This window comes from Nansenia antarctica (assembly GCF_963989245.1).
Source record: "Nansenia antarctica genome assembly, chromosome: 1".
Lineage (NCBI taxonomy): Eukaryota > Metazoa > Chordata > Actinopteri > Argentiniformes > Microstomatidae > Nansenia > Nansenia antarctica.
In genome coordinates, this window is record NC_137674.1 from 74,640,188 (window position 1) to 74,662,687 (window position 22,500).

The following is a 22,500-nucleotide window of genomic DNA, read 5'->3' on the forward strand; positions in this document are numbered from 1 at the left end:
ACTAGCTTAGAGGATCTAAACTATGATATACACCTTCCAAAACTAATGAGAACACAGCTGCACATCTCCAAAAATACAACAGGCAGATTAAAATCATGCCTCGGAAAAGGTTTTACAAGCTCGGAGCCAAGCCAAAGAAGATACCGAAGCACAGTGAAGTCAGATCTCCGAACCTGGCCCATACAGTGGAAATGGACAGGCCCCGGGCAGCGGGCTCAAGGATACACACACCACCCCTCCTCCTCCTCTCTCTGCTTCTCTGTGTGAAATGCAGCGGGCTCGCGTGACTCCCCCAGCCCGCAGGCATGAGACGGAGACGCCAGCCAAAACGCACCAAACAAGTACGCAAGTAATTTATTGACCGCTGGAACATATTCTGGAGGCAGAGAGACCTATTCAAAAGAGCCGGCCTCCACTTAAACAGATTGTTAGAATACCATCTAACAAGCAACATACTCTTCAACCTCCTAAACTCTGCTCCCCCGTCCTTCGATCCTCTTGAGCCGACAGCGCAGGACTTTTCAGACTCAGCACAGTCAACTAAATTGATCCCAGTGGATAACCTCCAGGTCTCCCCACAGTCCTGCGGCTCATCACAGCCTACAGTAAAGGGCGCTCCATACTCATCACAGCTGGCTGAACTGCGCACTGCAGATGACCTCTCAGTCTCCCCACAGTCCTGCGACTCAACACAGAAGGACATCAAAACCATGACCCCACAGGAGACCCCATGGCAGATTGTCACCGAGATAAGACAAATCACTGGCCTATTCCTTGAACCCCCACTACAACGACGCACCTCTCACTCTCCTCTCACCCCTCCTCCCTACCCCCAGCCCCCCAAACCACTCTACCATTAACTCCCACTCATCCACTCAGTCCACTGAGTTCTCTTTCATCTCCCCCATCACGCCGTTCCTGACAATCTCAGATGGGTTGGTGGTGAATGGTGAAGAAAGGCGTGGTGCTCACCCCGAGAGATACTCCATCTCAGCCAACTCTCCATCCTACAATGGCCCACACTCCCTATGAGGCTAGCCTCATCAACAACACCCATCGCCCCATCCCGACACCACAGGATGGCGCTAGCCTCATCAACAACACCCACCCCCCGACACCGCAGGACACCATCTACAACACCCATCCACCCTAATCTAAGCCCATTATGAAACAAATCATGTCCATTATGACAATATAAAGAGAATCTTCAAAAGTATAATTTAGAAATAAGAAGTGCCACATGCATTGCTCAGGAATGATCGACTAGTAAATGCAACGAGTTTGCATCCTTTTTTAACAATAAAATAAATAGGCTTAAAAAACATGTCTCCATTAACAGCCCCAAATAGGGCTGACATAACAACCATGTCACAACTTAACACCATCAACTACAAGACTCTAGGTAACATAATGTCACGTCTTAAACCATCCACCTGTGCCCTTGATGTCCTGCCAACAAGCTTTTTAAAAAACATATTTAGCTGCGTGGCATACTAACTAATACAAAAAAATCAACACTTCCCTTTCATCAGGAATTTTCCCTGAAACCCTGAAAACAGCAATTATCAAGCCTTTACTAAAAAAGAACGGCTTAAACCCACCTATACTGAACAACTACAGACGCATATCAAATTCTGATAGAAAAAATGCTATCTTTGCACTCTATCAAATTTCAGGACCATTCTTTCATGACTTTTCCTAGATATGTGCGTTCTACCCAGTATCCTTACATTTTCAAAATCACTTCAGGATAAGATAGTATAAAGCTGTTTTGCAGTTTTTCTGTGTAGGAGGCAGGCTAAAAAAAGAAGCGCCCTCTAGTGATCTCTGTGTGTAAATAGCAGATTTACATTCTAAAAATGGGGTCTATTTGACAAGGTAAAATAGGCACGGCTGTTGTAGTGCTAATGACATCCGTGTAAATACCGATTCCGGAAAAATCTCAGTTTTGGTACTACTAGATCTTAGTGCTGCCTTTGACACTGTAGACGACATTCTAATAGATATAATAACAATTTGAGTAGGACTTTCAGGCACTGTCCTAAACTGGTTTAGATTGTACTGGACAGACACTACAATGTCTCCATTGGCAACTTTGTATCCGTCAAAATTAAAATGACATGTGGAGTTCCCCAAGGATCAATTCTTGGCCCCCTTCTTTTCAATCTCTATATGCTTCCATTGGGACATATGTATTTTTTAAAATAACAACATTTCCTACCACAACTATGCAGATGACACTCAAATCTACATAGCCGTCTCGCCGAATGACTATAGCCCCATCGACAATCTCTGTAATTGCACTGAACAAATAAACGCCTGGATGAGACAAAGGATAATTGAAGGGTAATTGATAATTGTATTCGGTGCACCTGACAAAAGATCGAAAGTCAGTGCAAAACCTGATTCTCTCTCTCTTCAAACTAAAAAACTGGTGAGAAATTGTAATGTAATTCTAGACTCCAATCTAAACTTCAACAGCCACATAAACTTGATAACTAAATCAGCCTACTATCACCAGATAATCATAACAATGAGAGGTTTCATGTCCAAACAAGACTTTGAAAAACTCATCCATGCACTTGTTTCGACTAGACTAGAGTAGGTCTACTAACAGGCCTATCTAATGGAGCTGTGCGTAAATTGCAGCTCATCCAAAACGCTGGTGCTAACGGTCCTAACAAAAACAAAGTTTGAACACATTACACCAATCCTGAGACTCTACACTGGCTACCAGTCGCTCAGAGAATTTAATTCAAAGTACTCCTAATTATATCCAAATTATCTTGGACCAAAATACATCTCCTCCCACCCTATATCCAGCAAGGCCCCTAAGGTCAGCTGAGACTAATCAGATGATCATTCCAAAGAGTGAAAACAAAACACGGCAAAGCAGCTCACTCTGCCGTGTGCTCCCGGAACAAGCTCCCCGAAGAAGTCAAACAGGCTCAAACCCTAATAATATTGAAAACTAAGCTAAAAACCTTCATGTTCTGCTTATGATTAAACACTTCTATCTATGTCTTTATTCATTGTCTATTATCTTGTTAAATGTTGTCTTACAATCCTCCTCTTACTGTATGTAAAGCACTTTGAATTGCCCCAGTTGTATGAAATGTGCAATACAAATAGCCTTGCCTTGCCTTGCCTACTGCATCGGCATATGGATCAAGTCTGATCACTCCACAAAGGGGGAGTCAGACACGGATCGCCTCAGCCTCTCTTCTTTAAAGGGCACAACCATATGTCATATTTTTAAGTGCGAAAGATACCAGAGGGTCCCAAGAGGCGATACACACATAGTCAGGACTTTCCTTTCAGAGAGAAGTGGAGAGAAGAGGGGGGATATAATCCTAATGAGAGCTAATACAGCAGAACCAGATACTGGAAATGGAACATCCTCTGGCGCCCCGTATCTTATCTGAACCTCTGATGCGTGGCCGGGTCCCACGTACCACCACCTTCCCTCCGATGATGGGTGAATTTCACTAGGTAGAGACCGCAAGTTGCCACACAAAATTGCCCTCGTCCCCAAAGTGCTAATCGGCGCTACGTATGGAGTCTTCTGGTCTTTTTATGAGGAGAAAATGAGAACATGTGGCGTGGGAGGCCAGGCCGTGCTGACAAGGTCTGGACTAGAGCACCACTGGGCTACAGCCTGGCCACTGGTTCTTCATACCAGGCAGAGGGGACATCAACTCCTGCACTTCCCTCAACCCTCAGTCGGTAAAAGGATATAGATACCCAGCTTAAGTCAATACCTCTATTAACGCAAGCCATCTTATGCCATAATTGCAGTATTTCAGAACAGTACTACACATTTGTAGTACTTGTTGTTGCGTTGTTGCTGCAATTATGCCTTTGGCAAGCAGCATTACTGAAGCGTGATTGCATGATGATTACCCGAGTTCTCTCCTTCTCTCTCTGAAGATTAACAAGTGCCAAAACCTCCTCGAGCTCGGAGAGAATGGAGAATGTGCAAAAATCCATTAAAGTGGTTGAGGACAATATTACTCGTTCCTAAGAACGTTTTTCATATTTCGGATGGAAAGCCGTCCACCGGCACAAAGAACGGCGATTTAAAAAAAAAAAGAAGAAGAAGAAGAAAGCGATTAGGCAAGGTTTCCCTTCTGAAGGCCTAAAGGTTCCGGCTGTCATACATCAAGGGTTGGCCAGACGTGAACATCAACTCCTGGCTATTCCAATTATTCCCCAAGTAACCCAGAGTGAGTCTGGCAATTAAATTTATCAGTGCACAGCAAATGAGTGAGGCTTTTATGACATCGCTGTAAGGGGATCTTGGCAGGCGTTTTGATGTCTGAAAGAACGGGAGAACAGCAGGCTTTCAAATACAAAGAGTACACACAAAGTATAGCTAATCCTCAAATTAGACATTATTTTTACTGCCGTCTTAATTGCTTATTAAAAATGGGTGTTTGTTTATTCAACCAATTAAAAAGAATGAGGTTGATAGGAAAGGTGTTCCACGAACAACAAAGTTTGTTGTTGGTGTAAAGACCATGAACAAATAGAGCTTCAGGATTGAGGTACTGAAGTGTCTCTTAGAAATGAATACATCCATATTGGGAATCGGGCCCTCATCTCAAAATCAATCCCATCTTTAAAAATCCACCTTTTGCATTCAGAGAAACAAACGTTGCCGTGTTCTTGGGTCGACGACAAGTGCTTGTCTAAGAGAAGACAGATCTTCAGATGTCTATGTGATGGGGATGAGCTGCGCTCCGGAGTGTGATGTGCTGTAAACGAGCCAGTCTGTTCAGCACAGATGACAGCATCTGGGAGGGATGGAGGAGGGGAGGGAGGGAGGGAGGGAGGGGAGCGAGCCCACTGGGATCTCACAGCTCTCACACAACCACACCGCCACGTGACCGGACACACCTTGGCCTTGTTTACTCTCCTGTTCATCTGAGTTGAGGAGGGGAGGGGGGGGGAGGGGAGGGGTATGGTCCCGAGGATGTGAGGAATGAAGCGTGACTAATAATATACACATGTAAACACACACACACATGTAAACACACACACACACATGTAAACACACGCACACACACACATGCGTGCACGCACACACACACACACACACACACATACACACATACACACATACACACATACACACATACACACACATACACACACACACACACACACACACACACACACACACACACACACACACACACACGTGGGGGAGAGGCGTGGGGACGGGTGTCCATTAAAATGTTCAAAATCATGACTACTGGGTGGGGGGGGGGTTGGGTTACTGTCCGCCCACACACACAAACATTCCCACAACACACACACACACACACACACACACACACACACACACGTGTGCACACACCCACACAGCACAGAACACAGCCAAAAGAGCAAATAAACAAATTGGATAGGGTGGATTGGTTTCCTTGGTAACGAATTGGTAATCTGAGCCTGTGCCAAGAACAAACAACGTTCCGGCCTATAATTGTCGGACTTACCGAAGATCTCCCCGGTGTAGATGTGGGAGGTGTCGAAGGGCGCCTCCTCTCCCGACACCTCCACCACCAGGTCCGGAGAGAACAAGGTGGTGTCCCTCGTCATCCGCAGGTTGAAATGCCTGGGAAGGAAAAAAGAAAGGGAACATGGGAAGAACACGTTAACCACCCGGCATACCATTCACTAACCTCCGCTCACCTTCCCCCACAGCTGGGTAAACATCAACACAGCCAAATATGAGGGAAGAGAGACACAGAGGGGGCAAGTCTGAACACAAGCCTCCCAACCCATGTCTCCAAACACAGGCAGACGAGGGGACTTTGAGACTCTTCCTCTTAATTTCGGATAGGCCTACAGCGAGATGGGGCAGGGCTCGACAGTGCGACTGTTTTGGTCGCATTTGCGAGTGAATATATTTCTGTGCGACTATGGAAATACATTCAATCGCACCAGTGCGACTAAAAGACTGCTGAACTACTGTCATGCGCAGTCAAACTTATGTGTATAAGCGATGAGGGAATGAAAACAGTGAACAGAAACGCGTGTCGCAGCGAGTCCTATATGCGCTTAAAATGCGCATAATGGGTATATGGGATACAGCTCTCATAGTTCGTAGCGCTGTGTTTTGTTAGCCGCTAGCTGCTAGCAGCGTCTGCTTCCGGTTTCATTACAAAGAGGTTAACCCTATATGTGCCTGACGTCTAACAACATTCAAATGACTCTAACTTCATATTTTTTCGGATTTCAATGTATGACACATCATTTGAAAGCTTATGATCTGTAGTTCCAGTCAACAGCAAGTCACATTTGAAAGTGTTTATGTAATTTTTTTACATTTGAAAGTGTTTTTTGTTTATATATATATTTATATTATACAATTTACCAGTCATATTCTGGAATGTGTCTAAATGTTAAAGTTCCATAAGTATAAGCAAAATAAAGTAACAGTTTGTAAATAAATTGTAGCATTTAAAAAAAAAAAAACACGAACTGTGAACCGTGACCCAAAAACCGAGGTTCATACCGAACCGTGGGCCAACTGAAATTAATATTCTTACTTCCCCTTTACATTGTGTGAGTCTCCATTTTTATTACGGCCAAGAGCCGGTTATGATCATTTTGATATGTTATGATTATGATAATTTGTTATGATAAATTGCGCAATTTTCATTGTGCTACTGAAATTCTTGGTGTGCTACTAAATTTTTCAACATGGTAGCACAGTGCTACCTGGGGAAAAGGTAAGCGTCAAGCCCTGTGGGGGGATGGGAATGAGAGAGAGAGAGAGAGAGAGAGAGAGAGAGAGAGAGAGAGAGACAAAAACGCAGACTCCATCATCCCCTTGTCTCAGGAGAGAGATTAGAGTGGGGTTATTACGGGTTATTATAGAGAATCTCCTTAATGGAGGAGCGGATCCTTCCAGAATATTTTGTGCGTCCGCGCCCCACACGGACCTGAGGTACTTCCTGTCACAGCGTGACTCCGGAAAGAATTACACCCCCGGACTCTTTATCAGAACACCTCCAGGACCAAGTAACTCACTACTCCGTTTTTTTTTTTTTTTTTACATTTTAACCATTTCGCAGACTGCTTTTATCCAAAGCGTCTTACAATTACAGATTACAGGGACAGTCTCCTTGGAGTAACTTACGGGCTAAGTGCCTTACTTAAGGGCACACTAGTGGTGGTGTTCCCCAGGTGGGATTTGAACTCATGACCATCTGATCACCGGTCCAAATCACTATCCACGAGGCCACCACTACCACCCTTACTCCCAATCTCTCCCGCTTCCTGTCAAACTCCCGTTCCAGTAGAAGCACGATGAGAAAAGACAGCCTCTGGGATGGAAATACATTTCTCCCTTTCAGGAGATTTCATTCAGGACGAATCAGAACATTGGTGCCCTTGGCTCCTGGTCCATTAGGATGTGACAGGGAACAGACGGGCAACATCTGTTCCCCTCCGTCGTATACGGCGGCACGTACAAGTCAGTCCTCTAGATTGTGCGTCTGTCCGTCGACAGTACACACCCCGGGAACAGATGATAATGAATATCTCAAGTGGGGGGGGGGGGGGGGTAGGCTGACGGTGGAGTCAGACATCGGAGGACAGGGGGGCTCATTGGAGCGCACGGAAGGGAAGGAGGAGCGGTATCCAACACGCGTGATTACCGTTTTCCCCCTTGTTCCACGCATTTCCCCCCTACTACACACATAACACACCAGGGTAAGAGAGTAACCCCCCCTACTACACACATAACACACCATGGCACCAACAACCGTCTCCACTGGAAAACATCTCTGTTTTCTTACCGAATCTTTCTCTCAGCGCCGGCCGCTCACGTTAGGTTTGAGCGACTGTCTGAGCGCCAGAACAACAAACCCCAGCGCCTCTGGGTCCTCAGCCTAATGGGCTTGTTCACTGGAGTAGAAGGCCATCTCTGATTAATCGCAGCCACGGCGCTTCGCAGCGCAAAAGGCCTCCCTAATTTGCTTGGTTGACAAGCGAGTGCTACACACACACACACACACACACACACACACACACACACACACACACACACAGGCTCTCGATCTCTCACTGGGTAACAAATGACAGCTGGAATTGACATGGGCATCCCTGGCCAGGGAGGCTCTCTGATTAAGGCTCTCACTCGGCGGGGGGGTGGACGGATGTGCACGTGCACACACACACACACACACATACACACACACACACAGACAGGCCCACACATAGACGGGCACACACACACATACACACACACACACACACACACACAACTAACCCAGAGTTAGGAGGGCCGTGTGATTCACAGACACACACTCCCCGTGAGGGGAACCCTCTCTGTGAGCCAGGGCCCAGGGTCAACACACTGAAGTCAACTTCTAGTTAAACGCCTCCAGAGAGAAAGACATTGAGGGAAGAGAAAGCAGAGGGGCAGGTGGGGGTTGGGGATGCAGAGAGTGGGAGGGAGTGAGGGGGCACAGGTGTGTGTGTGTGGGGGGGGGACTCTCTAATGAAGCAGCATGGCCCAGCTCTATGGGGGGGTTACACTGCACCCAATTCCCAACGTGTCATTGGATCCTAACAAGACACCACAGAAACAACAGAGAGAGAGAGAGAGAAAGAGGAAGAGAGAGAGAGAGACATAGGAAGAGAGAGAAAGAGGAAGAGAGAGAGAGACAGAGGAAGAGAGAGAGAGAGACAGAGGAAGAGAGAGAGCGAGAGAGAGAGAGACAGAGACAGAGACAGAGAGAGGGGAGAAAAACAACCTGTTCAACATGAATCCTCTTGGAAACTGGCGGGGGCTATGCTATGCTTGGTGTTCCCTCTATCATCAATCACCAGCACACAGCCAAACTAACTACATTTTTATGCAAATACCCTCTCCTCCTACCACCACGCCGCCTTTCCTCACACCGCCTACATACTTCCTCTAAACCACACCCTGAGCCTGGGTCTACGAGAGATATGCGTCTCCTAGGCCTTATCTCTACCACCTGGTTTGATCACTGCTTTTATGATATGGTTATATAATATACTATTTTATTTTTTAATAACCTATTTGATCTTTTATTTTATGCACTTTGAGATTATATGAGGTTGTATAATGAAAAAGCGCTTTAGAAAAATGTAATAGATTATGATTATGATTATGATTGTTCTAGGACAAATCAAGAGCACCGTAACGGGATGTTCGGTATGGGCCAAGGGGAGGGTAAATGCAACTGTACACGCATGTCTCACACACGCACACACAGAGACACACACACACGCACACACACACACACATACACACACACACACACACACACACACACACACAAACATACACACACAGATCCCCTCACGCGCTCCCTTTAACAAGTTCACAGTGAGGCCAGCCAGAGTTGTCAGACAGGTGGAGGGGTGAGAACTGCCTGCCCTCCCTGTTTGAGACCCTTCGGAGAGAGAGAGCACTACATTAACAACAAGCTCAACAAACGCCTAGGTGGGGTTACCGCCACGACTGACGCTGGGGCGCTAGCTGTGGAAAATGGAGAAATGTTCTCGAGGTGCGAAAATTGGTGCTAAACTCTCTCTCTCTCTTCCCCCAATCCCATCTAGGCGTTTCTAGCCTTTTCCGTCCTGATTCCGCATTCCGCACGTGCCACTCCCGCCGCGGGCCGCAGATGGGCCACCAGCCGTACGGAACGGCTGCACCAAATTAGGAGGACTTTTTTTTTCTTGTCAGACTTTCGGTTTGTTTTCTAAATGCGGAGCAGTATTTTTAGAGTTGTTGGCGGCGGCGGTGGAGGGACAGCTGTGAGGCAGCGAGCCTTTACCCAGCAGCCTCTCCTCCAATCAGGAAGCCACAGCCACAGCGTGCTCTGCATCCTTGTACTGCACACTGAGAGACCGGGGGTGTAGGGAGGAGGGGGGTGGGGGTGGGGAGGAGGGGGGGGGGGGGGTGTAGGGAGGGGGGTGTAGGGAGAGGGAGGGGGGGGTGTAGGGAGAGGGAGGGGGGGGGTGTAGGGAGAGGGAGGGGGGGGGTGTAGGGAGAGGGAGGGGGGGTGTAGGGAGGGGGGGGGGTGTAGGGAGAGGGGGGGGGGGGGGCATGAGTGGACAGTAGGTGTGTATGTGTGTGTATGTATATGTATGTGACTTCTCTTGACTTCCACAGAGACTATGACAGAGCAGACGCTGCCTCCCCCTGGTCAGGCCTGTCCTGCAGCCAGGAATCCCAAATAGAACACAGCGACTTAGGGCTACGCCATGCTACGCTACTCTACGCCATGCTACCCTATGCCATGCTACCCTATGCCATGCTACCCTTTGCCATGCTATGCCATGCTACGTTACCCTACGCCATGCTACCCTACGCCATGCTACGCTAACCTACGCCATGCTACGCTACCCTACGCCATGCTACGCTAACCTACGCCATGCTACGCTACCCTACGCCATGCTGCGCTATCCTACGCCATGCTACGCTACGCCATGCTATGCCTTGCTACGCTACCCTACGCCATGCTACCCTTTGCCATGCTACGCCATGCTACGTTACCCTACGTTACCCTACGCCAGGGGTCGGCAATTAGGTTTGGCCTCGGGCCAAATTTTTTTTGAGCCACTAGATGGCGGGCCCGAATTTTTTTTTTTTTTTTTTTTTTTTTTTTTTTTCCTAACACCAGGGGAGCCACCCCTCCTAAATTTCGTTGTTTGGTACCTGTACTGTAGCAATGACAATAAAGACCATTCATTCATTCCATTAATTCATTCATAAGTAATTGATTGTTAAAAAATGTGACACATTCTAATGCTTTGACTTTTCTTTCGAAAAATGTACACATCGCTAGTCAACTAACACAGCTTGTTTTGTGAGCCTGCTAACAATGTAAAGTAGTGTTGTAGTTAACTAGGTAACAATGTAAAGTAGTGTTGTAGTTAACTAGGTAACAATGTAAAGTAGTGTTGTAGTTAACTAGGTAACAATGTAAAGTAGTGTTCTAGTTAACTAGGTAACAATGTAAAGTAGTGTTCTAGTTAACTAGGTAACAATGTAAAGTAGTGTTGTAGTTAACTAGGTAACAATGTAAAGTAGTGTTGTAGTTAACTAGGTAACAATGTAAAGTAGTGTTGTAGTTAACTAGGTAACAATGTAAAGTAGTGTTGTAGTTAACTAGGTAACAATGTAAAGTAGTGTTGTAGTTAACTAGGTAGCAGTCCAATCCATTACGTTGCAGTATTTTGGCTTGACTAGCAAGTTTGTGTTGTGATTCTCAACAACGTTGAAACGTAGTTTCACCCTTTTCCATAGTTTTGAATAATAAATGTGTGGACTGACGATGTAGCGCAGCCTAGCTTATTCTAATAATTATTTAACATACTTTCATTCTGAATGATTCCCCCCTCCTCCCAGACAAGGTCACATTATTATTGGATTGGTTGTTTGCCTGCCGGGTGAAGTTAGCTAAACATTTAACCTGCTAACTAGCAAGAGAAACATCATGTCACTCTCCAAAGGTGTAAAGAGGAAAGTTGACGGTGAAAACAGGGCATTTAAAGAGGAATGGACAGCGAACTATAATGTTCATCCTACCTGGTTTCATCAACGCAAAGCCGTTGTGAGACTCACATCTTCCGTGCTCACAATGTTCCCTTTCTATACATGCGAGTCGTCCTTTTCCTCAATGAATGTGATAAAGACGCACGAGAGGAATCGATTGATGCAAAAAAAAACTTGAGAACTGCCTGCGGATTAAAGTGACGTCCATATAACCAGATATCAAGCAAATACTGACCGATGGGAGATGCCACTTTTCACATTAAGTGAGTACCAAGCCTGTCGTTATTGTATTTAATAACCTAATTGTATTTTGTATATTTTGAATGAATGGCTCATTGTAATTATTATCCCTAATAGCGTGTTTGCTCTGTCGTTTCAGGAGCATAGGCCTATGCACCACCACCCCTCGCATAAGCGGATTACTTTTCTTTCTTTTCTTTTTTTCACCGATTTTGTTGTCAATGTTTTTCAGAATATTAAACTGAATTTGCTTTGTTACTGTTCATATGTGTGTTGCAGTCACATATACGTAAACATTACGTTTGAATTATTTACTGAGCTGGTGTTATTTTTTTCAAACCACACACGGCTATTTCAGCACTACACGTTGTCCACCTACTTATGATTCACTATGAGGGGTTCAGCGTCAGTGCGCTTCGGTGCACCCCGCTGCCTGATTGTCTGTCCCTGTGTCATTCACTCTCAACATGGATAAAAGTACAATAAGCATTATTCAGGTGGAGGTAGATTCTCTATTCGGACATTATAGGCGCTATATGTGGGACTACCATGCTACCCTACGCCATGGTACCCTACGCCATGCTACCCTACGCCATGCTACCCTACGCCATGCTACCCTACACCATGCTACCCTACACCATGGTACCCTACGCCATGCTACCCTACGCCATGCTACGCCACGCTAGCAGTACCAGGTGCTACTGTGAAACAAGCTTGTCAGTTTCCGTGGCCCTGCGGGAAAGGCGGGGGTGACCTGTTTTTGTCTGACAGAAAACCCTGATAGAGATGTGATGAAGTGCAGCCAGTCGCTGGGAAATGGATGCATTAGTCCTCCTGCGGGTTCTATATTTAAGTTGTTTGGTTTTTTCCCCTCGAGTCCCACGTTGTCAGCAACAGCAGCGAGGCAGTAAACCCCCACGAGGGCCGTCTGGCACTCAGCATCCCCAATTGTGTCAAAAAACTGAAATCTCAACCGGCGCACAGGCGTTCATTCAGCACCAGCACATGCTGCCCCCCCCCGGCGCCCCCCCCCCCCTCCCCCCACCCCCCCCCCACCCCGCCCTCTTTCCCTCCCCTCTCTATCAATGCAAACCCTACTGCGTGGCAGACAATAATTTACTGACACACTCACACACTCACACACTCACACACACACACACACACACACACACACACACACACACACACGCACACACGCAAACATCTAATTACCGTGCACTCAGCGCATTCAATTAGGTTTATAATAATCCGCCTAAATGATTGACATCGTCGACCATCCGGCCACATCCCTTATGTCCCTCTACCGAATCGCTGGAATGCTTAATACAATGTAATGACGTCCACAGAGAAATGTTATCATCATGCGTGTTACCAGAGGTTAACGACTCAATCAAGCCTGCTTTAAATAACGCCTCATCTACCGGATCACCACCGGCCCTGACACAGACGCCTGTCGACAGTAACATTCTACAGCAGGGTGACTTCATCGCCATGACGACTCATCTTCGGATGGTGCCTTGTGGAGGGAAGATGCGAGTGTGCGAAGAGGAGGAGGAGGAGGAGGAGGAGGAGGAGAAGGAAAGAGAGCAGGGTGATCTCAGTAATGGCCCTATAATGTCAGTCCAAGTGGGTCAAGCTGCACCACAACGGAAATAGGAAAATCGTGAGCTGAACGAATCGTGAGCTCCTCACCTGAGCAGGCCTCTCCAGCTGGCGCTGTGTGTGTGTGTGTGTGTGTGTGTGTGTGTGTGTACTGTATGTAGAGTGTGTAAGACGTAGCGTGCCAGGTTCAGGGGAGGGTCAGTGTGACAGGTGGGACAGGTGGCGACTCGGCAGGTTTGGCTTTTTAACGGCGGAGAGAGTTTGTCACTCCCCTGCAACAGCTTGTGATCCGAAGAGTGTGTGTGTGTGTGACCATGTCCAGGGCTTACTGTACCACTACCTTCTGGGCTGGGCAGCAGGACATAGAGTCCATGGTTAAACTCCTGATCCTCATCCTCCCTCCCTGTTGCTAGGGCAGGGCATCGCTCTAATGGATCCACTGTTGCCATGGAGAACTAATCTCCTCCCCTTTCTGTGCCGTATGTGTGTGTGTGTGTGTGTGTGTGTGTGTGTGTGTGTGTGTGACAACAGTGGCCCGTGAGGTCCTCTGAGGGCATCAGACCCTGCCCTTCCGCCCCCTCCTCTCACAAAAAAAAAAGTTAGATGAAATATCTTAAATCAAGGCAATATATGCTTGTTTTTAATATATATTTTACTTGTTTTAAAAAAGTTCTGCTAATTGTAAGTAATATTTCCCCCTTTTTTTTCTTGTTTTTGAGAGCTGACTTTTTGCAGTGCACCAGCTCACCGCTAACGACACACATCATCTCTCTCTCTCTTCTCTCATTACAGCCATTCAGACATTCCCTGCAGTGCAATCATTAAAAAAACAAAACGACTCTCTGTGCGCCAGCTCACAGACCCACGTTTCTCTGAAGTTCACTTCTTCTCTTTCTCCTCCTCTCCTCTCCATCTTCATCGTCTTCTCTCTCGGCTTCAATCAGTTTCCGTCCTTTTCATCCGGCAGGGGTGTCGTTTCTTTCTTTTTTTCCTCTCTTTCTTTTTTCTTTTTGTTTTCTACAGCAGAGTTGCAAGTTGCGGGTGCCAGTAAACTGTACTACAGTACTTCCTGTAACCCTGAACAGCTCTGTCTTCCTTTCCTCTGTCTGTCACTCACTTGCCGATGGCGTGGCGATGTGTGAAATGTTCTGTCGGACGATTTTTCTATTTAAACGTCCATATTTGTTCGGGTTTTCGTTTGTGTGTATACAATCAAAAGTATTGACATTTTGACTTCTGTCAGACGATTTAAAGCGGTTGGGGCTCCGTCTCGAGCAGTGCTCACAGGCTCCAGCGAGCCATAGCCATCAGATGGTGGTGTGGGGGGGGGGGGGGCTGTGGGGGGGGGGGGGAGGGCTGGAGATTGTAATGTTCACAGCAGACATGTCCTTACTGATGGTGTGTGGGTAACAGCCAACCCCCTCTAAGATACTGTGCCTTCTTCAGAGGCACAACCGAGAGCATCTTGACAGGTTCTATCACTGCCTGGTACGGGAACTGCACTGGCCAAAACCGCTAAATGCTGCAAAGTGTAGTGCGGACAGCCAGGAGGAGCAGAGGATGTGAGCTTCCCTCCATCTAGGACACCTATAGTGACCGGTGTGTCAGAAAGGCAATCAGAAACTGTTTGAGCTACTGCCGTCGGGGATACGGTACCGAAGCCTCTGGGCTGAAACCAAGAGGATGTCAAACAGCTATTTCCCTCAAGCAATCAGGCTCCTGGAGAAATGCACTGGAAGAAAACAAAAGACTGTCGTCGTCGTCCCCAAACCAACCACACTCACACTACAAAAATAATACATATTATGACTACTTGCACACTACCTGAATACTTGGCTACTTGTACTGTATCATATTGAATTTCATCTCATTGTACTTTGCACAGCATTTTTGCATTATTGATTACACTGATTATTGTAGTACGACTGGGTCCGCTGTAGTACGACTACCACCACCATCACTTTATCATTACTTTATTATTACTTACTGTACTTATTTTACTTTACTCTATTATTGTGATTTTGTAACTTGCTGTAATGCCAATGTTGAAGGATCTTTACTGTACTTTGAATGTAATGAAAGAAATTCAGATTCATATTGTGATTCAGATTCAGCTCCACTCAGGCTATTGACAAAGCTTCTGTTCTGACCTGTCAGTTGGCCCATTATTGTTCTGACCTGTCAGTTGGCCCATCATTGTTCTGACCCGTCAGTTGGCCCATCATTGTTCTGACCTGTCAGTTGGCCCATCATTCAGGCCTTGGACAAAAAAGACCAGCGTGTCCTGTTGATATTTTTGCCAGAGAGCTGTCTGTGTACAGTGTGTGTGTGTGTCCTGTGTGTGTACTATGTTTGCATGTGTGTGTGTGTGTGTGTGTGTGTGTGTGTGTGTGAGCTGTCCACCTGGCCAAGAGGGAGCATTGTGAGAGAGGATTTGCAGCAGGAGTAACAACTTTTGAACGGTTGAAACGCCCTTTATTTCTCTCTCAAATGAAAAAGACGCCTTTTGTGTGTGGTGTACATAAAGCCCTTTTGATCGACCCCTCCGGATCCCATCAGACAATGGAAAGCAAAAGCGTCAGGAGAGAATTTGAGCTTAAAAGGCAGTTTTAGATACTCACGCTTAGTTGTGAAGCTAAATGCAACACTGCTGAACTGCAGAATCGATTGAAAACACTCGGATCCTGCAGGGCGCAGTAATGATTTTGTTTATCTTTTTAGACTCTTGGTGGATGTTGGGGGGCGGGGGGGGGGCAGAATATTATCTTTAACCGTGCTGCAGCCCTGCCCGCCGGGTAACCTGAACAAACACACACACACATGCGCACACACTCACACACACACACTCACACACTCCTACACTCCTACACTCCTACACTCCTACACTCACACACTCCTACACTCACACACTCCTACACTCCTACACTCACACACACACACTCACTCCTACACTCACACACTCCTACACTCCTACACTCACACACTCCTACACTCACACACCCCTACACTCACACACACACACACACACACACACACACACACATACACACACAAACACACACACACACTCACACACACAGCTGTCCAGCAAAATATCAACAGGACACGCAGGCCAAAGCACTGGGAGCTGCTCCCATCCCTCCCAACAGAACCAGAGGTAGGACCGTTGCTTCAAAGTCCTGGGATGTTTAGCAATCAATCATCACCGCTGCCCGCTGCTAAGACTCATGACCTCATGACCTGACACATACAAATCCTGATGTTAAAGTATTATACAGAAAATAAAGCCAAGCTTCTTGATTTGAACCCTATACAGCTCCACTACTTCCAAACATAGAGACAGAGAGAGAGAGAGAGAAAGAGAGAGACAGAGAGAGAGAGAGAGAGAGAGAGAGAGAAAGAGAGTGTGTGAGTGAGAGAGTGACCTTGTTGCAGGGTAGGAATACATTAAACCTCTAGACCTGCCATTTTGAACTGAAATCATCCCAAAGTGTTCTAAACACAGACAGAGAGTGAGAGAGAGAGAGAGAGAGAGAGAGAGAGAGAGAGAAAAAAAAACCTGAAGCAACAGAGAAGGGAATCAGAGAACGCTCTCCACCAGCTGACATCACGCTGTGCGTCTGGAACATTATTTCATTTGTTTCAAGTCTGATTTTACAACGTGTGAAAATTCAATTGGCGCTCGATAACTCATCAGCAGCTGTAAGGAATCTTAGCCTAAACGCTAAAACAATGTTACTGTAGACGCCATTCCTTCTTCTAATACCCCCCAACGTGCCAAATGTACTTAAATGAAAACCGCTCCTCTATCAATAGGCTGCTGAGGTGACTTGATAAATATATAGAATAGAATATAAGATATGCCATTAAGCTGATGCTTCTATCCAAAGCGACTTACATTGAGCGCAGTGAGTGCATACACTTTTCGGTATATTAGTTTACCTTATTAGTTTATAGTTTCGTGGACAGTCCCCATTAATTAGCAGCAGTAAAGCAGTAAATGGAGCAGCTTTAGCCTACATGGCTAATTTCCAGCTGTAGTCTGCGGCAAGTTGTTAATATGCAGCCTAAAATACATGATATGGTCCCAGCGGGAACCTAAGTGTTGTTAGCGCCTCGTTCTAGCAACTGAGCTACAGAGGACCACTCCGATAATAACCTCTCTACTCACAGGTTAAAGACGCTGGTTAATTGCAACCCTGACCCTTGAGACCCGGGCCTAGATCCTCATCCTCTCCCAATTTCCACAGAGCACTCATGTCAAATATAACCATTTATTCCTTCACTTGGCATGGAAGCAGTGCACCTACTTCTCTGTATTATTCATATTTGTTCATGGAATATCCAGAGCTCCGGAGAGAAAACAAGAACCTGCATCTCAGTCGGCGGGCAGAGGGACGTGCTTAAAGTTTCATGAGGAGAGGCAGAGCAGACCTGGAATTTGAATATAGAATAAAAAAAACAAGCAATAGTGTTCCCGTCGTACATAAACAATGTCTCCGGCTCCGGCTCTCTTTCCGAAGGGCATTTCTAATACCTCAGCTCGAGGAGGATATTGGAGGAGGTAAAAAGGTGACTGTCAACTGAGTATTTTTTATAAAAATGTTTTATTAGATATCACAAAAAGAATTAGGCCACACGGAGGTCCCATCTCCCTGGGTTTCCAGAGTGAGAAGTGAAAATGGAGAGGACACTTCTGAAATAGAGCCTAATAAGTTTCTTAAAATACATACTTCTCTCTCTCTCTCTTTTCTTCCTCATACTCAAAGGGTCTGTGACAAACGTTCAGCGTGTGCAGCAGCCAAAGAAAGTAATGGACACTGACAGTCCGTTCAGTGCACAGGTGTTATGGCATTTATGACATTTATCCCATTTATTCCCACTGGGACCATATATACTGAAATGTATGCGCTCACTGCAATGTAAGTCGCTTTGGATAAAAGCGTCAGCTAAATGGCATATATATGACATATTTAGTTATCCAGAAGTAGACTGTCTGGTAGCTGATGAGAAATGGCGGTATTATGTAAAAGTCTGGGCTTGTTGTTAACTCAGCAAAGCGAGCGAGCTAGTATTTCCCCATTCATGCGATCCCCCCAGACCAAAGATAGGATCTCCTTGCTCTAAGTACGGTTCAAACAAGTCACGGCTTGTCCTGCCAACACACACTTAGCGTGTGTAAAAAGCAAACATCACCTCAGATGTGTGTGGTGATTCGTCTCCTGATTGTACAGCCCTAAACACCGAAATGCCATATTACCTGAGTCACTGTGGATCGTCAACCCAGGCCGTATCAAAGGTCACCATTAAGCTGCAGGCTTCTGGCGACGGTTGGCTTACAGAATGGGTGATAAGCTGAATCTATTTAGTTCGATAGGTTGTAACATGTTGAGCATATGGCATTATGCTCCACCAGGCATAAAGCCCTAAGCTCACACGTCCTTATCAGAACAGTTCGTTTTTTTGACATGTGAAAGCACACTTACAGCAGCTTCTATAGACAGCTCGACAGATGATAAGATAAATCCTCTACGTTATTGTGTCTTTTTATACACTACAATGATAGCATCCATCAGATTTTATCCCTCCTTCCGAAATCATCATCTGCATTCTCCGAGTTCCCGGGAGAGGAAAGGGCATGTTTGTCATGTCAGTGTGGGCGGGCGTCACAGCAACACGACAGAGGCATGTCTCTCCTGTCACCTACGACGGTCAGAGAAGTAGGCGTGCCGGATGAAGGCTTGTTCACGGTGTGTGTGTGTTACAGGCGGGAGAGAAGGAGAGAGAGAGGAAGGGAGGCAGTGAGAGAGACGGAGAGGGAGGGAGTGAGAGAGAGGGAGAGGAACGGAGGGAGGGAGGGAGGGAGAGAGAAGGAGAGAGAGATGGGTAGAGAGAGAGGGAGAGGGGTAGAAAGAGAGGGGTAGAAAGAGAAGTGGAGAAAGAAAGGCGGAGAAAGAGAGGGGGGAGAGAGAGAGAGAGACAGAGAGAAAGAGAGAAAGAGAGAGACACACACATTCATGGTGCCTGATGAACAATGAGAGAGAGAAAGAAAAAAAAACGTCCTCCAAATACTTCTCTCCCTTGATCCCCAGCCAACTATCTCACGTCGAGCATGGCTGGTTCAGACGCATCAGGCCGGAAATCAAACAAGCAGGGGCCGGCCAGAGGCCAGAGTGTCAGCCCTATAACCACACATTCTTTATCAGAGGGAGGTGTAAACTTCCACTGGCCCCACCCTGGGATAGCAGACAGAGGAGAGTCCTAGCTCACCTCACAGAGCAGGGCAGGCTGATGACCTCTCTCCGACATCAAGCATTACATTATAGAGTCTAAAGTTTAAACCAACAGTCAAAAAATGATGCCCCTGTGGCCCCGCCTGCCTGCCCTGCCCTTCCTACTCACAGCTGAGACAGAATTGTTCCATAAGAAAAAGCACATGAGCGTGTGTGTGTTTGTGTGTGTGTGTGCGTTCGCATTCCAGCATGCCCTCTAATCCTCCTGTTCTTCGAGTATTCTGTCAAATTCTGAAAGGCGAACATATATCACATGAGGCCTTGTGACTTTCAGCTCCCCGAGAACTGAGGCGCTCTGTAGTTGAGACAGCTACAACGTAGCCCTGGCCCCCAGCTACAGCCTAGCCTAGCCCCCAGCTACAGCCTAGCCTAGCCCCCAGCTACAGCCTAGCCTAGCCCCCAGCTACAGCCTAGCCTAGTCCCCAGCTACAGCCTAGCCTAGTCCCCAGCTACAACCTAGCCTAGCCCCCAGCTACAGCCTAGCCTAGCCACCAGCTACAGCCTAGCCTAGCCACCAGCTACAGCCTAGCCTAGCCCCCAGCTACAGCCTAGCCCCCAGCTACAGCCTAGCCCCCAGCTACAGCCTAGCCCCCAGCTACAGCCTAGCCTAGCCCAGGGACACTCTGTCTGGCTGACAAACATGACTCTCCCAGGGCCGTTGGTCCCCTTCACCCCCCCCACATAATAAGGCACTTATTGATAGTAGTCATGGATCACTGGAGTGTCTGTCTGTCTTTGTGTGTGTGTGTGTGTGTGTGTGTGTGTGTGTGTGTGTCTGTGTCTGTCTGTGTCTGTCTGTCTGTCTGTGTGTCTGTCTGTGTGTCTGTCTGTGTGTCTGTCTGTGTGTCTGTCTGTGTGTCTGTCTGTGTGTCTGTCTGTCTGAGTGTCTGTCTGAGTGTCTGTCTGAGTGTCTGTCTGAGTGTCTGTCTGAGTGTATGTCTGTGTGTCTGTCTGTCTGCGTGTCTGTCTGCGTGTCTGTCTGCGTGTCTGTCTGCGTGTCTCTGTGTCTGTCTGGAGTATTACAGTAGTAAACCGGCTAGAACAGGAGCACACTGCCCTGTGTGTCTCTGAATCACCTTCATCGATTGTCCATCCAACACCACACTGCACCCGCTGACAAACAGAGATGTCGAATCCTCTCCTCCCTCCTCCTCCTCCTGTTTGTCTTAGTCCTCATCCACCGTCACCATGTCGACGGACCCCCCCTCTGAGCCTCCCGATAATCCCCCGCTGCACTGCAGCCGTACTAATACTCAATTATACGTCCGTCACACCCACCCCCCCTCCCCCCCCGGGACAGCGGTACAGTACACACGCCTAAGGAGTGCTGACAGTCGGGGACATAGGCTCTGACGCAACACACACACACACACACACACACACACACACACACACACACACACACACACACACACACACACACACACACACACTTTGTTATTCCGCCTTAACCCTGACTAGAATGTGCCCTGCCCGCCCGTTGTGTCCTGTGCGGTCCCTTGTTGCCCTGTGACAAGCCTCCCCCCCCCCCCGTCCGCCTGGCGTTTCTCCTGTCCTACGCCATCCCCATTGAGATCAGGGTTCCAACGTCCGCCGCGGCGAACCCTCCCGCTGTACCCAACCGTCTCATGATGCCTTCGAAACGCCTTCTCTCGTTAAGCGCTGTGGGTGAACAAAGTCACCCCGAAAACGCCGGCATTCGAGAGCCACGGGTGACGTTATTCTCCCCAAAATACCTAGCTTCATTTTGTAGCCAATCAAAGTATTGTTGCTAGGTATAAATACCCCATAATAAAAAAAACACTTACGGCACTCTAGAGGGTGAGCGTTCTGGAATCCTTTGGCAGTGGGTTGACTTGAGCATTAAAACTGTGTCTGAGCCGTTTGGCATCCATTGGTACCTGGTGTTCTACCACCTGCCTGGTTCTGTGCCCTAGGCCCTGGTCAGTCAGTCGGCCCGGTGTGCCTTGTTAAATATAGGGGGGGGGGGGGTGGAGAGTCTGGATAGGAGAGGTAATTCTGCCTGAGCTCCTGAGGGACTCAGAACACTATTAATGCCTCCTTCAGCCCAGGACGCTGGCAGCTGCAAGGCTGTGGCCAGGAAGGAGAGGGTGAGAGAGAGAGAGATAAACATTTGGAAAAAGTAGATAGTAACAGTAGAGGGTATGATACGGGGAGAGAGAGAGATGGGGAGAAAGAGAGAGAACGAGAAAGAGAGATGGGGAGAAAGAGAGAGAACGAGAAAGAGAGATGGGGAGGAAGAGAAAGAGGGAGGGAGAGAATGAGACAGAGTGTGTGTGTGAGAGAGAAAGAATGAGAAAGAGAGAGAGAGAAAGAGTGAGTGTGAGAGGAAATTGGAATAGCAAGCCAACCTGTGAATACACCCAACACACAACAGCAGCAGCAGCAGCACAGAGAAAGGGAGGGAGGGAGGGAGGGAGAGAGAGAAAAAGATGACTTAGACCAGATTTACTGCCATTCCCCCCTGCTTGTTATTCAGCCGGGCCCGCCCCTCCCAGCCTCTGGCCTCTCCTGCTCCGTATTAATGGGCACTATAACAATCAATATGGCCTCATCACGCCATCCGTTTCCTCCTCATAACTAGACAGACCTCGCCAGCATCGACCGCAAGGCGACCTGGTCACGGCCGCCCTCCGCCATCTCATCTCACCAGGAGGAGACGCGGAGGAGCGATCTGGTGTTAGCCGGCTGCACAGAGGCGTTTTCACAGAGGCGTTTTCACAGAGGCGTTTACACAGAGGCGTTTTCACAGAGGCGTTTTCACAGAGGCGTTTCCACAGAGGCATTTCCACAGAGGCG

General features: G+C 47.4%; 1 protein-coding gene across 1 annotated transcript in view; it reads right to left on the reverse strand.

Annotated features, from left to right (window-relative positions):
- Positions 1-22,500, reverse strand: part of adam10a (ADAM metallopeptidase domain 10a) — a gene marked incomplete at both ends in the record, with an annotated part of 95,964 nt that overhangs the window by 42,000 nt on the left and 31,464 nt on the right. Inside the window, 1 exon segment of the mRNA XM_080542385.1 lies at positions 5,499-5,617. Coding sequence (XP_080398511.1) covers positions 5,499-5,617 — 119 coding nt within the window.